Source organism: Bufo bufo, chromosome 3 (assembly GCF_905171765.1).
Source record: "Bufo bufo chromosome 3, aBufBuf1.1, whole genome shotgun sequence".
NCBI lineage: Eukaryota > Metazoa > Chordata > Amphibia > Anura > Bufonidae > Bufo > Bufo bufo.
Genome location: NC_053391.1, coordinates 356,519,145 through 356,539,291, shown reverse-complemented (window position 1 = coordinate 356,539,291; position 20,147 = coordinate 356,519,145). Strand labels below are relative to the sequence as shown.

General features: G+C 43.7%; 1 protein-coding gene across 1 annotated transcript; it reads left to right on the top strand.

The window, feature by feature from the left end:
* Window positions 1-603: 603 nt before the first annotated feature.
* On the top strand, window positions 604-19,619 carry LOC120993793 (protein THEMIS-like). Its single transcript, XM_040422263.1, has 4 exons — window positions 604-679; window positions 2,358-2,504; window positions 4,186-4,641; window positions 18,589-19,619. The coding sequence occupies exons 1-4, from the start codon at window positions 604-606 to the stop codon at window positions 19,617-19,619; spliced, it is 1,710 nt and encodes a 569-aa protein (XP_040278197.1).
* The last annotated feature ends 528 nt before the right edge of the window (window positions 19,620-20,147 follow it).

Here is a 20,147-nt window from a genome sequence, read left to right as displayed (position 1 = left end):
AAAGATGCTGTTTGTTAGCAGTTCACCTCTCAACCTCACAGACTGTGATGAAATGACCCCTATTAATTATAGTCTTTATGTGAATTTCAATATTAAACATGAAAGTAGTTGTACTTTTTACAACAGTTAAATAGGTATTCCCAAACTCAAAGTTCAGGTAGTCTCTTATGTGATAATATGATTTTCACTATTTAACTTCTTGAGAAACAGCATGTGGACAAAAGTATTGGGACTCATGTGTAGCATTGTTTTCAGATGTTTCAATCAATCCCATTGACAGAGGTGAAAAAAAAAATAGAGCTCCTAGCCATTCAGTCGCTTTTACAAATATTTGTAAAAGAATTGGTTGTTCTAAAGAGCTCACTGAATTCCATCATGTTACTGTAGTAGGATGCCACCGTTGCAACGTCATTTCCCTTCTAGATATTCCATGATTAACTTTAAGCTGAATGACTGCAAAATGGGAGTGTCTAGGATCTACTTTAGGAGGCGCATAGTGCATAAAAGTCACCAATGCTCTGCTGACTCATTAACTGCAGAGTTTCAAAGTCCTCCTTTGGCATTAACATCGGCACAAAAACTGTGCACTGGGAGCATCATGGCATGGAGTTCCATGGCCAGGCAGCTGCATGCAACCGTGACATCATCAAGCACAATGTCAATGATGGAACAGGATGGTGTAAATAATGCTGGCATTAGACACTGGAGCATCTGGAAGACTGATGGACGAGTATGGATATGACAAATGCCAGAAGAACTGCATTGTGACTGCCTGACTGCATTGTGTAAACTGTAAAATTTGGTGGAGGAGGGATAATGCTGTAGGGTTGTTTTTCAGGACTTGGCCTAGGCCTCTTAGTTTAACTGAAGAGAAATCTTAATGATTCAGCATATTAAGACATTTTGGCCAATTATAAGCTTCTAACTTTGTGAGAACAGTTTGGGAAAGGCACTTTGAAATTCTAGCATGACTGTGCCTCAGTGCACAAAGCAAGGTCCATAAAGGCATAGTTGGGTAAGTTTAGTGTGAAAGAACATGATTGGCCTACGTATAACCATGACCTCAACCCCATCGAACACCTTTGGGATGACCTAGAATGGAGATTTCGAGCTAGGCTTTCTCATCCAACATTAATGTACGACCTCACAAATGCTCTTCTGGATGAATCAGCAGAAATTCCCACAGACACACTCCAAAATCTTACAGAAAGCCTTCCAAGAAGAATGGAAGGTGTTTTAACTGCAAAGGGAGGACCAGCTCCATATAAAAGCCTATTGATTTAGAATGGTTTGTCATAAAAGCTCCTGTAATGGTGTAGATGTCCCAACACTTTTGTCCATTTAGTGTATTTCATTTGTATATTTGTTGTCTATAGTTACATCCACTATATCATTGCCCATGGATATGTAGATGCCCTAGTATGGTGTTCTACAATATTGGCCAGGTACATATTTAAAGCATGTGCAGTAATTCCAGTCACCTCTGAGCTGCTCAATACCAATAAATAGAATGTCACCTGGGAGTGTAATGTACAGTAGATTAGTAGCCATCTTAATCTGCTATACTTGGCTCCAAGTAATGGGAACATGCTCGTAGAAACAAGTTGCACTGTGATGTTTTGAAGAAGTGTGCTATCACCAAAGCCAGCAGAAACTGGAGAAAAGATAGAAAACTATAAGACCCTGGTAGCTACAATCAGTGTAGCATAGGTGTACCATAGGTTGATTTTGGGATATAGAGTTGATATGTGGAATCAACAAGGTGGAGATGGGAATTTTAAAGAGATTTTCAGAGACTTTGTAACTAATGACCTGTCCTCAGGATAGGTCATCAGTATCTGATCAGTGGGGGTCTGATACTTGGGACCCCCGCCGATCAGCTGTTTGAGAAGGCATGGTGCCCACTGTAGCGCTTGCGGCCTTCTCTTAGCTTTTCCCAGATCAGTGACGACACGTTCATCAGTCACATGGTCTAGGCACTGTTCAGCCCCACTGAAGTGAATTGGGCTGGGCGGCATACCAAGCACAGCAGCTATACAATGTTTGGCGCTGTGCTTGGTGACCACAGAAAAGGCTGCGGTGCTCACTGGAGTGCCTTCACAAACTGCTGATGGGCGTGAATCCAGGGTGTTGGACCGCCACCGATCAGATACTAATGACCTATCCTGAGAATAGTACATCAGTTATAAAGTCTTAGAAATCCCTTTTCATGCTCACCTTGATAAAGAAATCCGACTGTCTATATTCTTACTATTCTGTGATATTAAAACTAAGGTGATATAGCAGCAATCATGAGAAAATGACCTTAAATTATCAAATGCCCTTTTTAACATTTCACTTGACTTTGTTTCATTTAGGTTCCCATTATGAACTCTCTGGAAATGAATGCTCTCTTTCAACAGGAGATGTTATCAAAATCACTGAATTAAAAGTCAAGAAAGTCATAGCAACTTACAATGAATACAGCAAGTTGCCTGCAGCAGAGCTTCCACCTGATTTTCCAGGTATCATAGTAGTCATTTGATACAGTATATCATCAGAACTGCATGTTTTTCTCATACCCTCATATGATGTATTCTGCTATATCGCCTGCACTAGTAACATAATGAATTAAACTCGAGAATCACCTTTTCGAGAATCACTACGAGAATCACCTTTTCATGAAAGGATCATTTACATCCTACCAAAGCAGGAAGCAACTAAAATAATTTTTTGAACATGGTGATTAAAGCTGATGAGAATAACGCATATGCCCACTGCCTACACATTGTAAAATATCATCTATCAGATCTTAGGGATTCTTATAGTAAGTACAGCTGTATATATGTACTTTCAGAAGAACCAGGAAGGACAAATATGGGTTTACATATATAGGCAGATGAAATAGACTTGGAGGATAGGAGCTGTTTGAACTTAGCACATTGAAGAAGTCATATATAAAGAAACATTTATAGGGTTATTTTTTTAAAGATATTAATGTTGTACTTGCCTGCTTTGTCTACCCCTTCTATTCCTATATAAATGCAATTTAGATCTAAATACATTTTAACCCCTTCCTGACCAAATGATTTTCCTTTTTTTACTGCTTGCCTGCATTCCTAGAGCCATAACTTTAAAATATTTCCACTTACTCAGTCATATGGCGACAAGTTTTTTTGCAGGATAAGTTGTACTTTCTAATGGCACCATTTAATCTCTCATACGATGTAGTGGGAAGCTGGAAAAAATTCCAAATGAGGTGTAAATGGAAAAAAAAACGCAATTCCGCCATAGTTTCAAGGGTTTCCCTATGTGGTGAAACTGACATTTTCACTTCATTCTGGGGGTCAGTATGATTACAGCTGTAGCACACTTTTATAGTTTTTGGGATGTGGCAGTGTCTATGATCTTCATTTTTTTTATTGTTTATTTATTTTTATTTTTAGTACAAGGATTTAAATTTGTATATCTTTTTATTTTTTATATATTTTTTTAAATAGTTTAACTTTTTTTTACACTAACTTTATGTCCCCCTATGGGACTTTAATTTGCAATCGTCTGAGCGCTTCTTCCATAGACTGCAATGATTTAACATTGAAGCCTATGAGGGCTTGATAGGATCTTCACTATGACAGGCCTCAAAGCCTTCATATGGCCGAGCATATAGCAACCAAACGGCTCCTTTAATCTTGGTACGGCGAGCCATTGGACCCAGGGAGTGCAGCTCCTGGAAAAAGACGACTCAGATGCTGTGGTCACAAACTGACCACCACATCTGAGGGGTTAAAAATCCCTGATCTGCCTCATGAGCGGGTGCCATCTTTAAAGACATCAGATGTACACTTACAGGGTGTGGTCACAAAGTGGTTAAAGGAATTTTCCAGTATTGATGACCTATCCTTAGGATTGGTCATCGATATCAGATTGTTGGGGACCTGGCACCCCACTAAATCAGCTTCTAGTAGGAGCTGGATCCCCATTGATCTGATTGCCTATCCTAAAGATGGGACCTGGAAAGCCTCATTAAAGAGACATCACTACTCTTGTCCATGGCCAGTGTTTCGTGTAGTAGCTCAGCAACAGTCACATGAATGAAGTTGAGCTTCAATACCAGACACAGCCCAGGAATGCAATGGTTAATAATAGAAGTTAAATAACTGATACATTTTCAATAGAAATATATGTATTAAGATTTGTTTCTTGTAGGCTTGTTCTCAGTCATGGCTGATAAAAACCCATATCACTCCATTGAAGAAATCGTACAGGCACTACCTATTGGACCCTTTGGCAATCCAAACCTCTATAGCGATTCTGAGATTCATATAGGAGACATAACCATCGACAAAGGCAAAGCCATCATATTCAACTCTGTGGAAGAAATAAATGGAGTCAAGTCAATCATATGTAAAGTGACAATAGAGGGAACAGATCATTCATTTATTCTACCTCTGTCCCATACTGGAAAGTTTTATGAGTGCCAGGATGAAAGAATTTATACACTCAAAGAGATTGTAGACTGGAAAATCCCAAAGAACAGGGCCAGGACTGTAATACTTAAAGATATCATAGGAAATTGCACGAGTCAAAAACTTTGCTACAGTGCTTTCATTAAAGGAATGATGGTTGTAAAGCCTGTCTATGAACTAAAGGTACTGACGCAATGTAAGTATCATGGGCATGAAAGAAGTAAGATGATAATTTTACCGATTATTAAGACTATTTGGCCCTTTTTCCTTTATATTTTATGTATCCTTTAGCTTTAACCCCTTCCCGACCAGCACCGTAATAGTACGGCGCAGCGGGACATGACTTGCCGCCCAGTGCAGTACTATTACGGAGCTGCACCCGCCTGATCAGCTGCAGGGGACCGGCTGTTCCCGTTAGCCGGACCCCTGCTGTATGCGCTGTTGTGGCGGGGACCCGATGGGTTAGAAGGCAGCCCGATGCCATGGAGAGGCTGTCCAATGCCTTGCACAGCATCGGGACCTGCCTTTTATGGGTGCCCAGGAGATCCAGCCTCAGGCTGGGTCTCCTAGGCAACCTGTTAGTGTATTACTCTTACTCCCCAAAAGTTAAAGTCAGAAATAAAGTTAAAAAAAGTAAAAAACTGTGTTTTTAATTAAAAAAAGTGAAAAAAGAAAAATGCCCCTTTTCCCCTGATTTTATAAGAAAAAAGAAAAAGCACACATATTATGTATCGCTGCGTCGGTAACTACTAACTCTATAAATATATCACATGATCCACCCTGTCCAATAAACACCATAAAAAAAATAAAAATAAAAACTATGTAAAAAAAAGCCATTTTTGTCACCTTACATCACAAAAAGTGCTACACCAAGCGATCAAAAAGGCGTATGTCCCATAAAATGATACCAATAAAACTGTCACCTCATCCCGCAAAAAATAAGCACCTAAATAAGAAAACCGCAAAAAAAAACCTGTAGCTCTCAGAACATAAGACACTAAAACATCATTTTTTGTGTGTCAAATATGCTATTGTGTTAAAGTGAAATAAATGTAAAAAGTATACGTATTAGGTATCGCCATGTCCATAACAACCAGGTCTATAAAAATATCACATGACCTAACCCCTCAGGTGAACATCGTAAAAAATAAAAACTGTCTAAAAAAAGCCATTTTTGTCACCTTACATCACAAACATTGCAACACCAAGCGATCAAAAAGGCGCATGCCCCCAAAATAGTATCAATCAAACCATCACCTCATCCCACAAAAAAAGGCACCCTACCTAAGACAATCGGTCAAAAAATAAAAAAGCTATGGCTTTCAGACTATAGATACACTAAAACATAATTTTTTTGATTTAAAAAATGCTTATTGTGTAAAACTTAAATAAATAAGAAAAAGCATACATATTAGGTATTGCCACATCCGTAATGATCTGCTCTATAAAATGTCAGATCACCTAATCCCTCAGGTGAACTCTGGAAAAATAAATAAATAAAAACTGTGCCAAAATTACACATTTTTTGGTCACCTTGCCCCATAAAGTGTAATAATGAATGATCAAAAAATCATATGTACCCAAAAATGGTACCAATAAAAACATCAACTCTTCCTGCACAAGACGATCGGCAAAAAAAAAAAAGGCTTTCAGAAAATGGACACACAAAAACACTTTATTATGTAAAACTGAAACAAACAAAGATAGTAGACATATTTGATATCATTGCATCCGTAACAACCTGCTATATAAAAATAGCACATGATCTACCCTTTCAGGTGAATGTTGTGAAAAAAAAAAAGTGCCAAAACAGCCATTTTTGGTTTACCTTGCCTCACAAAAAACGTAATATAGAGCAATTAAAAATTATATGTACTCCAAAATAGTACCAATAAAACTGGCAGCTTATCCCGTAGTTTCCAAAATGGGGTCACTTTTTGGGAGTTTCTACTGTAAGGGTGCATCAGGGGGGCTTAAAATGGAACATGGCATCTAAAAATCAGTCCAGCAAAATCTGCCTTCCAAAAACCATATGGCGTTCCTTTTCTTCTGCGCCCTGCTGTGTGCCCGTACAGCAGTTTACAACCACATGTGGGGTGTTTCTGTAAACTGCACAATAAGGGTAATCAATATTGAGTTTTGTTTTGCTGTTAACCCTCGATGTGTTAAAGAAAAACATAGATTAAAATGGAAAATCTGCCCAAAAAGTTAAATCTCATCTCTTTTTTCCTTTTATTCTTGTGGAACATCTAAAGGGCTAACAAAGTTAGTAAAATCAGTTTTGAGTAGCTTGAGGGGTGTAGTTTCTACAATGGGGTCATTTATGGGGGATTTTCACTATGTAAGCCCCACAAAGTGACTTCAGACCTGAACTGGTCCTTAACCTGTCCAGGACACAGGGCGTACCGGTACGCCCTGATGTCCTGGTACTTAAGGACACAGGGCGTACCGGTACGTCCTGAGAATTTCCGATCACCGCAGCGCTGCCTGCGGTGATCGGAACAGAGTGCCTGCCTAAATCATTCGGCAGGCACTCTGTACCAATGCCCGGGGGGGTCTTGTGACCCCCTGATGTCGGCAATCGCAGAAAACCGCAGGTCAATTCAGACCTGCGGTTTTCTGCGTTTCCGGGTTATTCGGGTTTTTGATAACCCGGAAAGGACGGTGATCGGTGGTGTGAATATACACCACCAATCACCGTCCTGCGATCCTGTGAGGTGGTGATCACGCCACCTCTCAGGATTGCCTGCGATTGGTCCCCATGCGGCATGTGGGCGGAGCGCGGCAAGTTTGAATCTCCGCCGCTGCTCTCCCCGCTCATTCCGGTCCGTGGAGCGGGGAGAGCAGCAGGAGATCGCGCTACCCACCGACATTGTGAGTTTTTGGTGCCACCTTAGGATACAGGGACAGGCAGGGGCAGGCAGGTAGTGGGAGGTGTAGGCATGGGTAGTTAGGGCAAGTTTAGGGTTAGATTAGGTAAAAAAAAACAAAAAAAACTTTTTTGTTCTGTGAGCCCCCTGATCGGGTGTCTCGGGTACACAGAAGTTAGCTGTGTGACCCTAGACCTCCCCAGGGGTGCTGCAGCTTGCCCCCCCACACACACTTTTTTTGTTATTTTTTCTTTGCATGCGTTAACTGTGGCCGGCAGTCTTTGCGTCTGGCCACTGTTAGCGCATTGCCCACCCCGCCCCACAGCGCAATTGTATATTTTTTTCTTTTTTACACTTTTTTGTACTTTTTTTTAGTTAGGGATATATATTTTTTTATAGCTATAGGGTAAGTGCGTGAACACCCGTGCCCCACACACACGCACACCTAATAAAGTTTTCCACACACACAAGCAGACACACACTCCCCGATGGCCCGCCGGACGTTCTCGGCCGAGGAGGCATACACCCTCCTTACCTCCGAGTCCGAGAGCCCCAGTGAGGATGAGGATGACCCCACGTTCCTGTTGTCATCCGCATCCTCCTCATCATCAAGCGGTGATGAGCCCCCCATGCTAGGGACCCTGTGGCCCAGCCTAGTACGAGCAGTGCTGGGGCTCGTACTAGTTTTCCGGCCCACCAGGTCAGTCCACCTGAGCCCCCTGCAGGTGGACCTGTCTGGTGTACCCCAGAGAACTTTGAGCCCGCGATTCCTGATTTTGTTGGTGAATCAGGAATCCAGATTTACACAGAGGGCTTCACTGAATACGACTTTTTCAGTCTTTTTTTCAGTGAGGAACTGGTAAATCTGATGGTAGAGCAGACGAACCTGTACGCCCAACAGTTCGTCGCTCATCACCCGGGCTAGTTTTTGGCTAGGGCCGGTGGCTGGACTCCAGTCAGTGCAGCCGAGATGAGGACGTTTTGGGGCCTCGTGCTGCATATGGGCCTAGTCAAAAAGCCTAGTGTCAGGCTGTACTGGAGTGGGGACGTCCTCTACCAGACCCCACTCTACAGTATGGCCATGACACGTTCCCGATTCGATTTGAGGCCACCCGGAAATGCCTACATTATGCAGATAATGCAGCATGTCCCCCCCAAGGTGATCCTGCCTATGACCGCCTGTACAAAATCAGGCCGGTCATCGATCACTTAGGGGCCAAATTCATGGAGGCCTACGTAGCTGGAAGGGAGGTCGTTGATGAGTCTCTCATTGCTTTCAAAGGGAGACTCATTTTCCGCCAGTATGTTCCCTCTAAGCGAGCGAGGTATGGCGTGAAGCTGTACAAACTTTGTGAGAGTACTTCAGGGTACACTTACAAGTTTCGTGTGTACAAGGGGCGAGAGTCCCGTATTCAACCCCCAGAATGTCCCCCCACTCTGGGTGTTAGCGGGAAACTTGTGTGGGACCTTATGCACCCAATGCTAGATAAGGATTACCACCTATACGTGGATAACTTTTATACTAGTATCCCCTTATTCCAGTCCCTCGCCGCCAGATCCACGTTCGCTTGTGGGACCGTGCGGAAAAATCAGCGCGGCTTCCCTACCTATCCCCAGGGGTGAGATGTGCCTTACTAGTGAAAACCTGCTGCTGGTCAGATATAAGGACAAGAGGGATGTCCTTGTACTGTCCACAATTCATGGTAACGGCATCACCCCTGTCCCTGTGCGAGTACTGCGGCAACAGTCCTCAAGCCCGATTGTATCATCGACTACAATCGGTATATGGGAGGAGTTGATCTCTCTGATCAAGTCCTCAAGCCATATAACGCGATGCGCAAAACCAAGGCATGGTGCAAAAAAGTTGCGGTCTACTTGGTGCAGGTTGCCATGTACAACTCTTTTGTACTGTTCCAGTGCGCTGGCAACAAAGGGACATTTCTCCAGTTCTATGAGGCAGTCCTCAAGACCCTGATCTTTTCTGACCGGGAAAGAGCAGGTGGGAGTACCTCGGGAATTGGAGGCGCCCAGATCGTCCCTGGCCAACACTTTCCAGGTGTGGTCCCCCATACTGGAAAGAAGGGACGAACTCAAAAAAAAAGCAGAGTGTGTCACAAGAGGGGGATACGGAAGGACACCACCACTCAGTGTGACACATGTCTCGATCATCCGGGTTGCTTATCGGTCGCTTCAGGGAGTACCACACTTCCATGGAGTTCTAAATTTATAATCCCCTTCATCAACTTAGCCACTGAGTATTCAAAAAAACAATGGTTCTCAGACTTGAGACACCAAAAAAAGATTTTTTGTAGAACCAAAAAAAAGAAGAAAAGTAGACTTACTAGGTAGCGCCGCGTCGGTAATAATCTTCTCTGTAAATATACCACTAACCCCCCAAATTAACACGGTAAAACAAAACAAAAAAATAAACAAAAAAAAAAAGGTGCAAAAAAAGATTTTTTTTGGTCACCTTACATAAAAAAAGTGTAATAGCAAGCGATCAAAAAGTCATAAAGCCCCCAAAATAGTGCCAATAAAACCGTCCCCTCATCTCGCAAAAAATGAGCCCCTACCTAATACAATCGGCTAAAAAACTAAAAAAAATTACTCTTAGACTATAGAGATACAAAAAATTTCTTTTTTTGTATCCAAAAAGATAATATAGTCTAAAACCTAAATAATTGTAAAAAATTTGACTTATTAGGTATCGCCGCATCCGTAATAATCTCGTCTTTAAAAATACCCCAAGACCCAATCCCCAAGATTAACAAGGTCCAAAAATTTTTTTTTAAATGGTGCCAAAACAGCTATTTTTGTCACTTTTCCATTTCAATCCGTCGTTTCCGGTAAAAACCAAGGGTTAACAGCCAAATTTTTTTTTATATTTATTACCCTGATCCTGCAGTTTACAGAAATGCCACATTTCTGAGAGTGAAATATAATCAGTTAAATCCATCTGTTCAATTGTGGGGTGACATATAAAATTTTTTTTGGTTGTAAAGTACCTCTGAACAAAACTCAATATGGGTTGCCCTGATTCTGTAGTTTGCAGAAACACCCCATATGTGGTCGTAAACTACTGTTTGGCCAAACGGAAGGACATAGAAGGAGGGGAACGCCATATGGGTTTTGCAAGGCAGATTTTGCAGGACTGCTTTTGTTTATACCATGTCCCATTTCAAGCCCCCCGTTGCACCCCTAGAATAGAAATGTCAAAAAAGTCACTCCATCTAAGAAAGTACACCCCTCAAGGTATTCAAAACTGGGTTTACAAACTTTGTTAACCCTTTAGGTGTTCCACAAGAGTTAATGGCAGATGGAGAAACAATTTAGGAATTTCAATTTTTTGGAAAATTTTCCATTTTAACCCATTTTTTCCAGTAATAACGTAAGGGTTAACTGCCAAACAAAACTCAATATGGGTTGCCCTGATTGTGTAGTTTGCAAAAACACCCCATATGTGGTCCTAAACTACTGTTTGGCCAAACGGGAGGACATAGAAGGAGGGGAACGCCAAATGGGTTTTGGAAGGCAGATTTTGCTAGACTTTTTTTTGACACCATGTCCCATTTGAAGCCCCCCTGATGCACCCCTAGAGTTTTGCTGGTACTAGTTTAGGGTACATATGATTTTTGGTTGCTCTATATTACACTTTTTGTGAGGCAAGATAACAAGAAATAGCTTTTTTGGCACCGTTTTTTTTTTTTTTTGTTATTTACAACATTTATCTGACAGGTTAGATCATGTGGTATTTTTATAGAGCAGGTTGTCACGGACACGGAGATACCTAATATGTATACAATTTTTTTATTTATGTAAGTTTTACACAATGATTTTCATTTTTGAAACAAAGAAAATCGTGTTTTAGTGTCTCCATAGTCTGAGAGCCATAGTTTTTTTTCAGTTTTTGGGCGATTATCTTAGGCCTCTTTCACACTTGCGTTGTCCGGATCCGGCGTGTACTCCACTTGCCGGAATTACACGCCGCATCCGGAAAAACGCAAGTGTACTGAAAGCATTTGAAGACGGATCCGTCTTCAAAATGCTTTGTGTTACTATGGCAGCCAGGACGCTATTAAAGTCCTGGTTGCCATAGTAGGAGCGGGGAGCGGGGGAGCGGTATACTTACAGTCCGTGCGGCTCCCGGGGCGCTCCAGAATGACATCAGAGTGCCCCATGCGCATGAATGACGTGCCATGCGATCACGTGATCCATGCGCTTGAGGCGCCCTGACGTCACTCTGGAGCGCCCCGGGAGCCGCACGGACGGTAAGTATGCTGCTCCCCCGCTCCCCGCTACACTTTACCATGGCTGCCAGGACTTTAGCGTCCCGGCAGCCATGGTAACCATTCAGAAAAAGCTAAACGTCGGATCCAGCAATGCGCCGAAACGACGTTTAGCTTAAGGCCGGATCCGGATCAATGCCTTTCAATGGGCATTAATTCCGGATCCGGCCTTGCGGCAAGTCTTCAGGATTTTTGGCCGGAGCAAAAAGCGCAGCATGCTGCGGTATTTTCTCCGGCCAAAAAACGTTCCATTCTGGAACTGAAGACATCCTGATGCATCCTGAACGGATTTCACTCCATTCAGAATGCATTAGGATAAAACTGATCAGGATTCTTCCGGCATAGAGCCCCGATGACGGAACTCTACAGGGAGTGCAGAATTATTAGGCAAATTAGTATTTTGACCACATCATCCTCTTTATGCATGTTGTCTTACTCCAAGCTGTATAGGCTCGAAAGCCTACTACCAATTAAGCATATTAGGTGATGTGCATCTCTGTAATTAGAAGGGGTGTGGTCTAATGACATCAAAACCCTATATTAGATGTGCATAATTATTAGGCAACTTCCTTTCCTTTGGCAAAATGGGTCAAAAGAAGGACTTGACAGGCTCAGAAAAGTCAAAAATAGTGAGATATCTTGCAGAGGGATGCAGCACTCTTAAAATTGCAAAGCTTCTGAAGCATGATCATCGAACAATCAAGCGTTTCATTCAAAATAGTCAACAGGGTCGCAAGAAGCGTGTGGAAAAACCAAGGCGCAAAATAACTGCCCATGAACTGAGAAAAGTCAAGCGTGCAGCTGCCAAGATGCCACTTGCCACCAGTTTGGCCATATTTCAGAGCTGCAACATCACTGGAGTGCCCAAAAGCACAAGGTGTGCAATACTCAGAGACATGGCCAAGGTAAGAAAGGCTGAAAGACGACCACCACTGAACAAGACACACAAGCTGAAACGTCAAGACTGGGCCAAGAAATATCTCAAGACTGATTTTTCTAAGGTTTTATGGACTGATGAAATGAGAGTGAGTCTTGATGGGCCCGTGGCTGGATTGGTAAAGGGCAGAGAGCTCCAGTCCGACTCAGACGCCAGCAAGGTGGAGGTGGAGTACTGGTTTGGGCTGGTATCATCAAAGATGAGCCTGTGGGGCGTTTTCGGGTTGAGGATGGAGTCAAACTCAACTCCCAGTCCTACTGCCAGTTTCTGGAAGACACCTTCTTCAAGCAGTGGTACAGGAAGAAGTCTGCATCCTTCAAGAAAAACATGATTTTCATGCAGGACAATGCTCCATCACACGCGTCCAAGTACTCCACAGCGTGGCTGGCAACAAAGGGTATAAAAGAAGAAAATCTAATGACATGGCCTCCTTGTTCACCTGATCTGAACCTCATTGAGAACCTGTGGTCCATCATCAAATGTGAGATTTACAAGGAGGGAAAACAGTACACCTCTCTGAACAGTGTCTGGGAGGCTGTGGTTGCTGCTGCACGCAATGTTGATGGTGAACAGATCAAAACACTGACAGAATCCATGGATGAGCACAGATGTCAGCCGTTTATACCAGAGTGTCAGCAATGTGCTGACACTCTGGTATACCCACTGGACGCCAATGAATATTTAAGAGGAGGCGAGCGGGGGATCGAGATCCCGCCTGCCGCACCTCCCGCACCGCCTGCAACTTCCCCCCTGCACCACCCGCCGGCATAAAATCATTCAGGGGTGCAGGGGGGTGTGAAAAATCTTTATTTTGGGCATTTTAAAGTTTCTGAGTTTCCGCGGGGATCAGAAACTGCAGAAAGCACTGCAAACCGCAGGTCTGAATTGACCTGCAGTTTGCTGCGATCGCCGTTACGGGGGGGTCACATGACCCCCCCCGGCGTTGTGACAGGACTCGGGAAACATGCCGTACCGGTACATCATGTGTCCTTAAGGGGTTAAAAAACTCATCTGTTCCATTGTTGGTTGACATTAACCCATTTTTCCCGTCCACAAACCCCTGCTCTGCCTAGGTGACAGGAAACTTAACTTTTATCAGATAATTTATATAAAAAATATTATTTTTTATATAAATTATCTGATAAAAGTTAAGTTTTAGTAGGAAAACAAATCAGTGATACAGTTTATTGTTCCTACAATATATTTATCTCAAACCAATACTGTGAATTGTGTCTAGGTGATAGGAACCTAAATTTCTAAAATTTGTCTGTTCCATTGTTGGGTGAAATTAACCAATTTTGGCAGTCAAAAAACTCCTGGTCTGCATTGTTCACAAGGAACTTAATTTAGTAAAAACGTCTGTTACTTCAGTGGGTGACCGCAAAAAATGAGGAGAGCTTCAAACAAAAGACGTGGCCCTGGTCGTGGTGTTGGTGGAGCTCCTGTTGCAGGAAGAGGATGTGGTCGATCTGTGCCAGCTACATGCCCAAGTGAAACACCTTCCTCAGGTGTGAAGAGGCAACAGAACCTTCAGTGTTATTTGGTAGGGCCGAATGCAGCTCTACGAATGGTGAGGCCAGAACAAGTACAGGCGATAGTAGATTGGGTGGCTGACAGTGCCTCCAGTTCCTTCAGTCTTTCACCTCACCCCTTTACAAATCAGCCAAGCAATCTGAGCCCCAAGTCATGCAGCAGTCTCTTCTGCTTTTTGATGACTCTGCTGTCAGGGTTCCCCAGGGCCATCCACATAGCCCTGCCCCAGAAGTGGAAGAGATTGAGTGCACCGATGCCCAACCACTTATGTTTCAGGATGAGTACATGGGAGGACTACCGCAGCACATCTCGGATGATGACGAAACACAGGTGCCAACCGCTGCGGCTTTCTGCAGTGTGCAGACCGACAAGGAGGGCAGGGGTGAAGACTGGGTGGAAGATGATGTGGAGGACGATGAGGTCCTTGACCCCACATGCAATTAAGGTCATGAGAGTGACCTGTGTAGTTCAGAGGAAGAGGCGGTGGTCGCACAGAGCCACTAGCACAGCAAGAGGGAGCAGGGTGCAAAAGCGGAGCGGTCGTCCCCTAGACAGTAAGCCTGCTACTGCCCACTGCACCAAGGGACCGAGCACACCAAAGCCAGCTCCAAGGAGTTCCCTGGCGTGGCAGTTCTTCAGTCAATGTGCTGACGACAAGACACAAGTGGTTTGCACGCTGTGCAATCAGAGCCTGAAGCGAGGCATAAACATTCTAAACCTGAGCACAACCTGCATGACCAGGCATCTAAGTGCAAAGCACGAGCTTCAGTGGAGTAGACACCTCAAAAACCAAGAAAGGTCTCTGGCTCCTCCTGCTTCCTCTTCTGCTGCAGTCTCGGCCTTTTCATTCCCCTCTAGTATGACAGTGCCACCTGCCACCCCGCAAACAGAGGATGTGGCAGCAACGCCACCACCTCGGTCACCAAGCATCTCCACAATGTCTAATGGAAGCGTTCAGCTGTCTATCTCTCAAACACTGGAGCGAAAGAGGAAGTACCCCCCTACCCACCCGCGATCCCTGGCCCTGAATGGCAGCATTTCAAAATTACTAGCCTTTGAAATGCTGTCATTCCTTCTGGCTGAGACGCAGAGTTTTAAAAGCCTTATAGCGGTGGCTGTCCCACAGTACGTTGTGCCCAGCCGCCACTACTTTTCCAGGTGAGTCATCCCTTCACTGCACAACCAAGTGGGGGACAAAATCAGGTGTGCACTGCACAATGCCATGTGTGGCAAGGTCCATCTAACTACGGATACGTGGACCAGTAAGCATGGTCAGGGATGTTATATCTCCCTAACAGGACAATGGGTAAATGCAGTTGCGGCTGGGCCTGAGGCGGATAGCAGTTTTGCGCATGTCCTTCTACCACCGAGGATTGCTGGGCATTTCTCTTTGCCTCCTGTTGCTTCCTCCTCCTACTTCGCTTCTTCATCCTCTATCGCCTCCTCATCCGGTCAGCGTAACACCTTCACCACCAACTTCAGCACAGCCAGGGGTAAACGACAGCAGACAGACAGTTTTGAAACTTATCTGTTTGGGGGACAAAACCCACACCGCGTAGGAGCTGTGAATGGGCATGGAACAACAGACCGATGAGTGGTTGGTGCCAGTGAGCCTCAAGCCCGGCCTAGTGGTGTGCGATAATGGGCAAAATCTTGTAAAAGCTCTGGGCCTAGCTGGTTTGACGCTCATCCCTTGCCTGGCGCATGTGCTGAATTTGGTGGAGCAGAAATTCTTGAAAAATTACCCCAATATGTCAGAGCTGCTGCAGAAAGTGCGTGCCGTCTGTGCGCGCTTTTGGCGTTCTCACCCTGCTGCTGCTCGTCTGTCTGCGCTGCAACTTAACTTCAGCCTTTCTGCTCATCGCCTCATATGAGACGTGCCCACAAGGTGGAACTCCACCTTGCACATGCTGGCCAGACTGTGTGAGCAGCAGCAGGTGATAGTGGAGTTTCAGCTGCAGCACGCACAGGTGAGTCGCTCTACGGAACAGCACCACTTCACCACCAATGAGTGGGCCTCCATGCGAGACCTGTGTGCTTTGTTGCGCTGTTTGGAGTACTCCACCAACATGGCCAGTGCCGATGACGCTGTTCTCAGCATTACTATCCCACTTCTATGTCTCCTTGAAAAACCGCTTCGGGCAATGATAGAAGAGGATGTGGCATAGGAGGAGGAGGAGGAGGAGGGATCATTTACAAGGGTTTCAGGCCAGTCATTCACAAGTGGATCCGAGGGTGGGTTCCTGCACCAACATACGCCAGGTACACAATTGTCCAGCCAGGGCACAGTTCTGGAGGATGACGAGGTGGAGGATGAGGAGGAGGAACCGTGTTCACAGCAAAGTGTTACCCAAACCAGCTCATGGGCATCCCTGGTGCGTGTCTGGGGGGAGGACAGCTTGTCGTTGGCTCTGGGCAGCCTGGCACAGATTAACGATTATAGGGTCAGCTCACCTGCAGGCCCGCAACTAATGCTGCCTTGCTTTGAAGTAGTAGCCGTAGCCGTTTATCAGGCTCCCTCTCCGAAATCGAACAATGATTCCCCGTTACCGGTGGTCACCATGTTAGGTGCATAAAAGAACATCGAAAGTTGATAGGGAAGATATCCAATTGGATCGTGGACGTCACGGGGACGTGCGACATGGTGGAGCAGTATGTGTGCACACGCCTACACGTACTGACTGATGGGTCTGCCCCCTTCAACTTCTGCATCTCCAAATTGGGGGGGGATGGGGACGTGCGATCAGGCAGAAGTTATCTAGTCAACAAAGAGGCAGCAGGGCCTCTCCTGTATAAGGTTTCCTCATCCAAAATACCGCAGTGTCATTCCCTGTAATTTTTTATTACTCATTCCAATAACAGGGCATCTTAAGAGTCCTGTATTATTTATCGTCACTACTTCCCCGAGTCGGGAGTGGATAATTGCCGCGCGCCTCCTGCCTTCCTTCGATGCTTCGGCTTTAATAACTTGTCCCACCATCTCCACCCAATTCGATTTCAGCCATTGTCCTCCCTTGGATGTGGTATCCCTTTATCAGGCTCCCTCTCCGGCATGGAACCCTGATTTCCCGTTACCCGTGATCAACATGGTAGGCGCATAAAAGAACATCGAAAGTTGATACGGAAGATATCCAATTGGATCGTGGACGTCACGGGGACGTGCGACATGGTGGAGCAGTATGTGTGCACATGCCTACGCATACTGACTGATGGGTCTGCCCCCTTCAACTTCTGCGTCTCCAAATTGGGTACATGGCCTGAGCTTGCCCTTTACACCTTGGAGATGCTGGCCTGCCCTGCAGCCAGTGTATTGTCTGAACATTTGTTTAGCACTGCAGGAAGGGGTTATCACAGACAAGCACAGCCGCCTGTCCACAGCCAATGTGTACAAGCTCTTGGTCATTAAAATGAACCAGGCAGGGATCCCACGGGACTTGTCTGTACCTTGTGCAGTATAGACATGTATACCGGCCTCACCTAGCCATTGTTGTACTCCAGCGCACTTTCTCTTTGTTTTATTTTTTATATTTCCCAATGTTTTAGGGTCTACCCAAATTTAAACAAACAAAAAAATAAAAATAAAATTAAAAAAATAAAAACAAAAACAAGTGTTGGCTACCTCCTTCACCGCCACTTCCACCTACACCGCCACATCCACCGCCTCCTCAACCTCCTACTCCATATGGACCTCCTCCTATATCAAGATTATTATTTTTACGTATTTTATGTTATTTTAAGTCATTTCCCTATCCACATTTGTTTGCAGAGCACTTGCCATGCTCTTAACTACATTTTGCTGCCTTTTTCAGCCCTCTTCCCTTTCCATGACTTTTTTAGAGCCATTTTAGTGCTCCAAAGGTCGGGTCCCCATTGACTTCAGTGGGGTTCGGGTTTGGGGTTAAGTTCGGATCAAGTTCGGGTCCCGAACTCGAACTTTTTTGCGAAGTTCGAACCTGAACTTCCAGGTGTCCGCTCAACTCTAGTCACGAGGAAACAATCTCAGAATGGCTTGGATAAGTAAAAGTGTTCCAAAGTTATTACCACATATAGTGACACATGTCAGATTTGCAAAAATTGGCCTGGGCAGGATGGTGAAAACTGGCCCGGGGTAGAAAGGGTTAATATTTAAGCTATTGATAACATTGTGCCAGGAGAGATCACAGACAGCAGAGGTCCCATATGTAACAACAGTTCGTTTGCACCTTGCTCTCTTATGGCTCATCTGAAGACAGTGAAAATCCCTCACTGGTATGCTAATCTAGAAGTAATTATAAGCCATGAAAATCAATGACACAGGTCCTTGCATGTAAGCTAATAGACAATTGTTCCTTTGTTCCTAAGATGCTTTTGGTCATTTCCTACAAAGCTAATATGTGACTGCACAAGTTGCATATATGGTATATCTGGCGATGCTTGTAGTATGTGATATGGTTTATCTGTCAATTGCTGTATTGCTTAAAGTAAGGAGGGTCATTAAGGTTGGAATGTGAACACTAACATGTATTTTCTCACTTCAGATGGAGAGTTTTTTAACCTCGCGTCAGATCTAGATGTGGAAGTTTTAGATATTACCCAACACTGTGATTTAACACTCTTCACCCAAATATTAACTACTCAGGATATCTTTGAAAAAACAACCAATGAATTTCCACTAATTGTAGAAATTCTAGAAGGGCCATTAAAACATTGCAAATCTTACAAAGCATTAAGATGTGGCAGAAGGATCATTGTTCACAAAAAGTATCAAGCTGATAGAATTATTGCCTCAGAGTCAAGAAGTGATACTCCAAAGAGACATTTTCTTATTCCATCCAGCTACACAGGAAAATTTAAAAGGAGACCCCGCTTCTTCCCAACTGTCTTTGACCTTAATATCACCAAGAGAGAAATGACTGACCTATATGTGGTAGCAACAAAATCATTTCATACAGTACATACAGAATTTTCATCACTGAATGTTGGAGACATGTTGCAGGTAAAGATGTTTACATCCTGTGAAGTCCTTTGTGAAGGAACAAAAACTATTATAGATACCCTGGAATGTATAAAGACGAATGATGGAAACTCTGTGAAAGTCATTCTTCCACTCTATGTAGAAGGTGGCTTCATGGAGATTGTGCACGATAGCAAACAATACTCCCTATCAGAACTTTGCAATCATTTTCAGCTACCTTTGAATGTAAAGGTCTCAGTCAGGGACCTGTTTACAGTAGGAGAGGACATTTTAGCCAACACATCAGTATTAAAACTGGAAGAGCACATTACAGACTCATATTTACTTGTTAGTTTATGTGACAAACCTGAAGATGTTTGGGAACTTCCAGTGTTTCGGCTAAAAATTTCTTTTCTAGTCATTGATCATTTTAAAGGCAAAGTATTTTCTCTACCAACAAAAACTAACATAGAAGAAATTAATGAAGAGGAATATTATATGGTGAGAAGATATGAAAACCATGTTCAGCTCCCACCACCACGACCTCCAAAGACTCCATCATATATAAGTAACTCTGGACCAAATATTGCAAAACAGGTAACTTTTTATGATTAACATTTCATCAAGGTTGTGCATTTTTATTCTATCTATCTACGATCTATCTATCTATCTATCTATCTATCTATCTATCTATCTATCTATCTATCCTAATATACAACCATTTCCACTTCATTGTGGTGAACATTAAATAATATCTTCAAAGAAATTTCACAGTAACACCATATTTGAAGACAAAACAGCCTCCTTTTTGTAATGTAGATATAGCTGGTGCATAATTAGGGAGCCTTAACGGGGTTGTTGCATCACACCTAATTAAGTATATGGAAAGTTGATTTTGAGATAAGACAATTCTGTTTTGTGGTAAGAGTTATAATTTCTATTAGGAACCATTATGGGGTACACATACAGTATTTAAAGCTATGTATGTATCTATCTATCTATATGTGTAAAATAGGAAATGCCTTGTGAAGTACTTTATTTTTATCCAAAGTGGACATATATTTGATTCAAACTGTATATAAATATATAGGGGGACATTCCCCTACGCCGCTGGAGAATGCGCCAAATTTATGCAGAGGCACA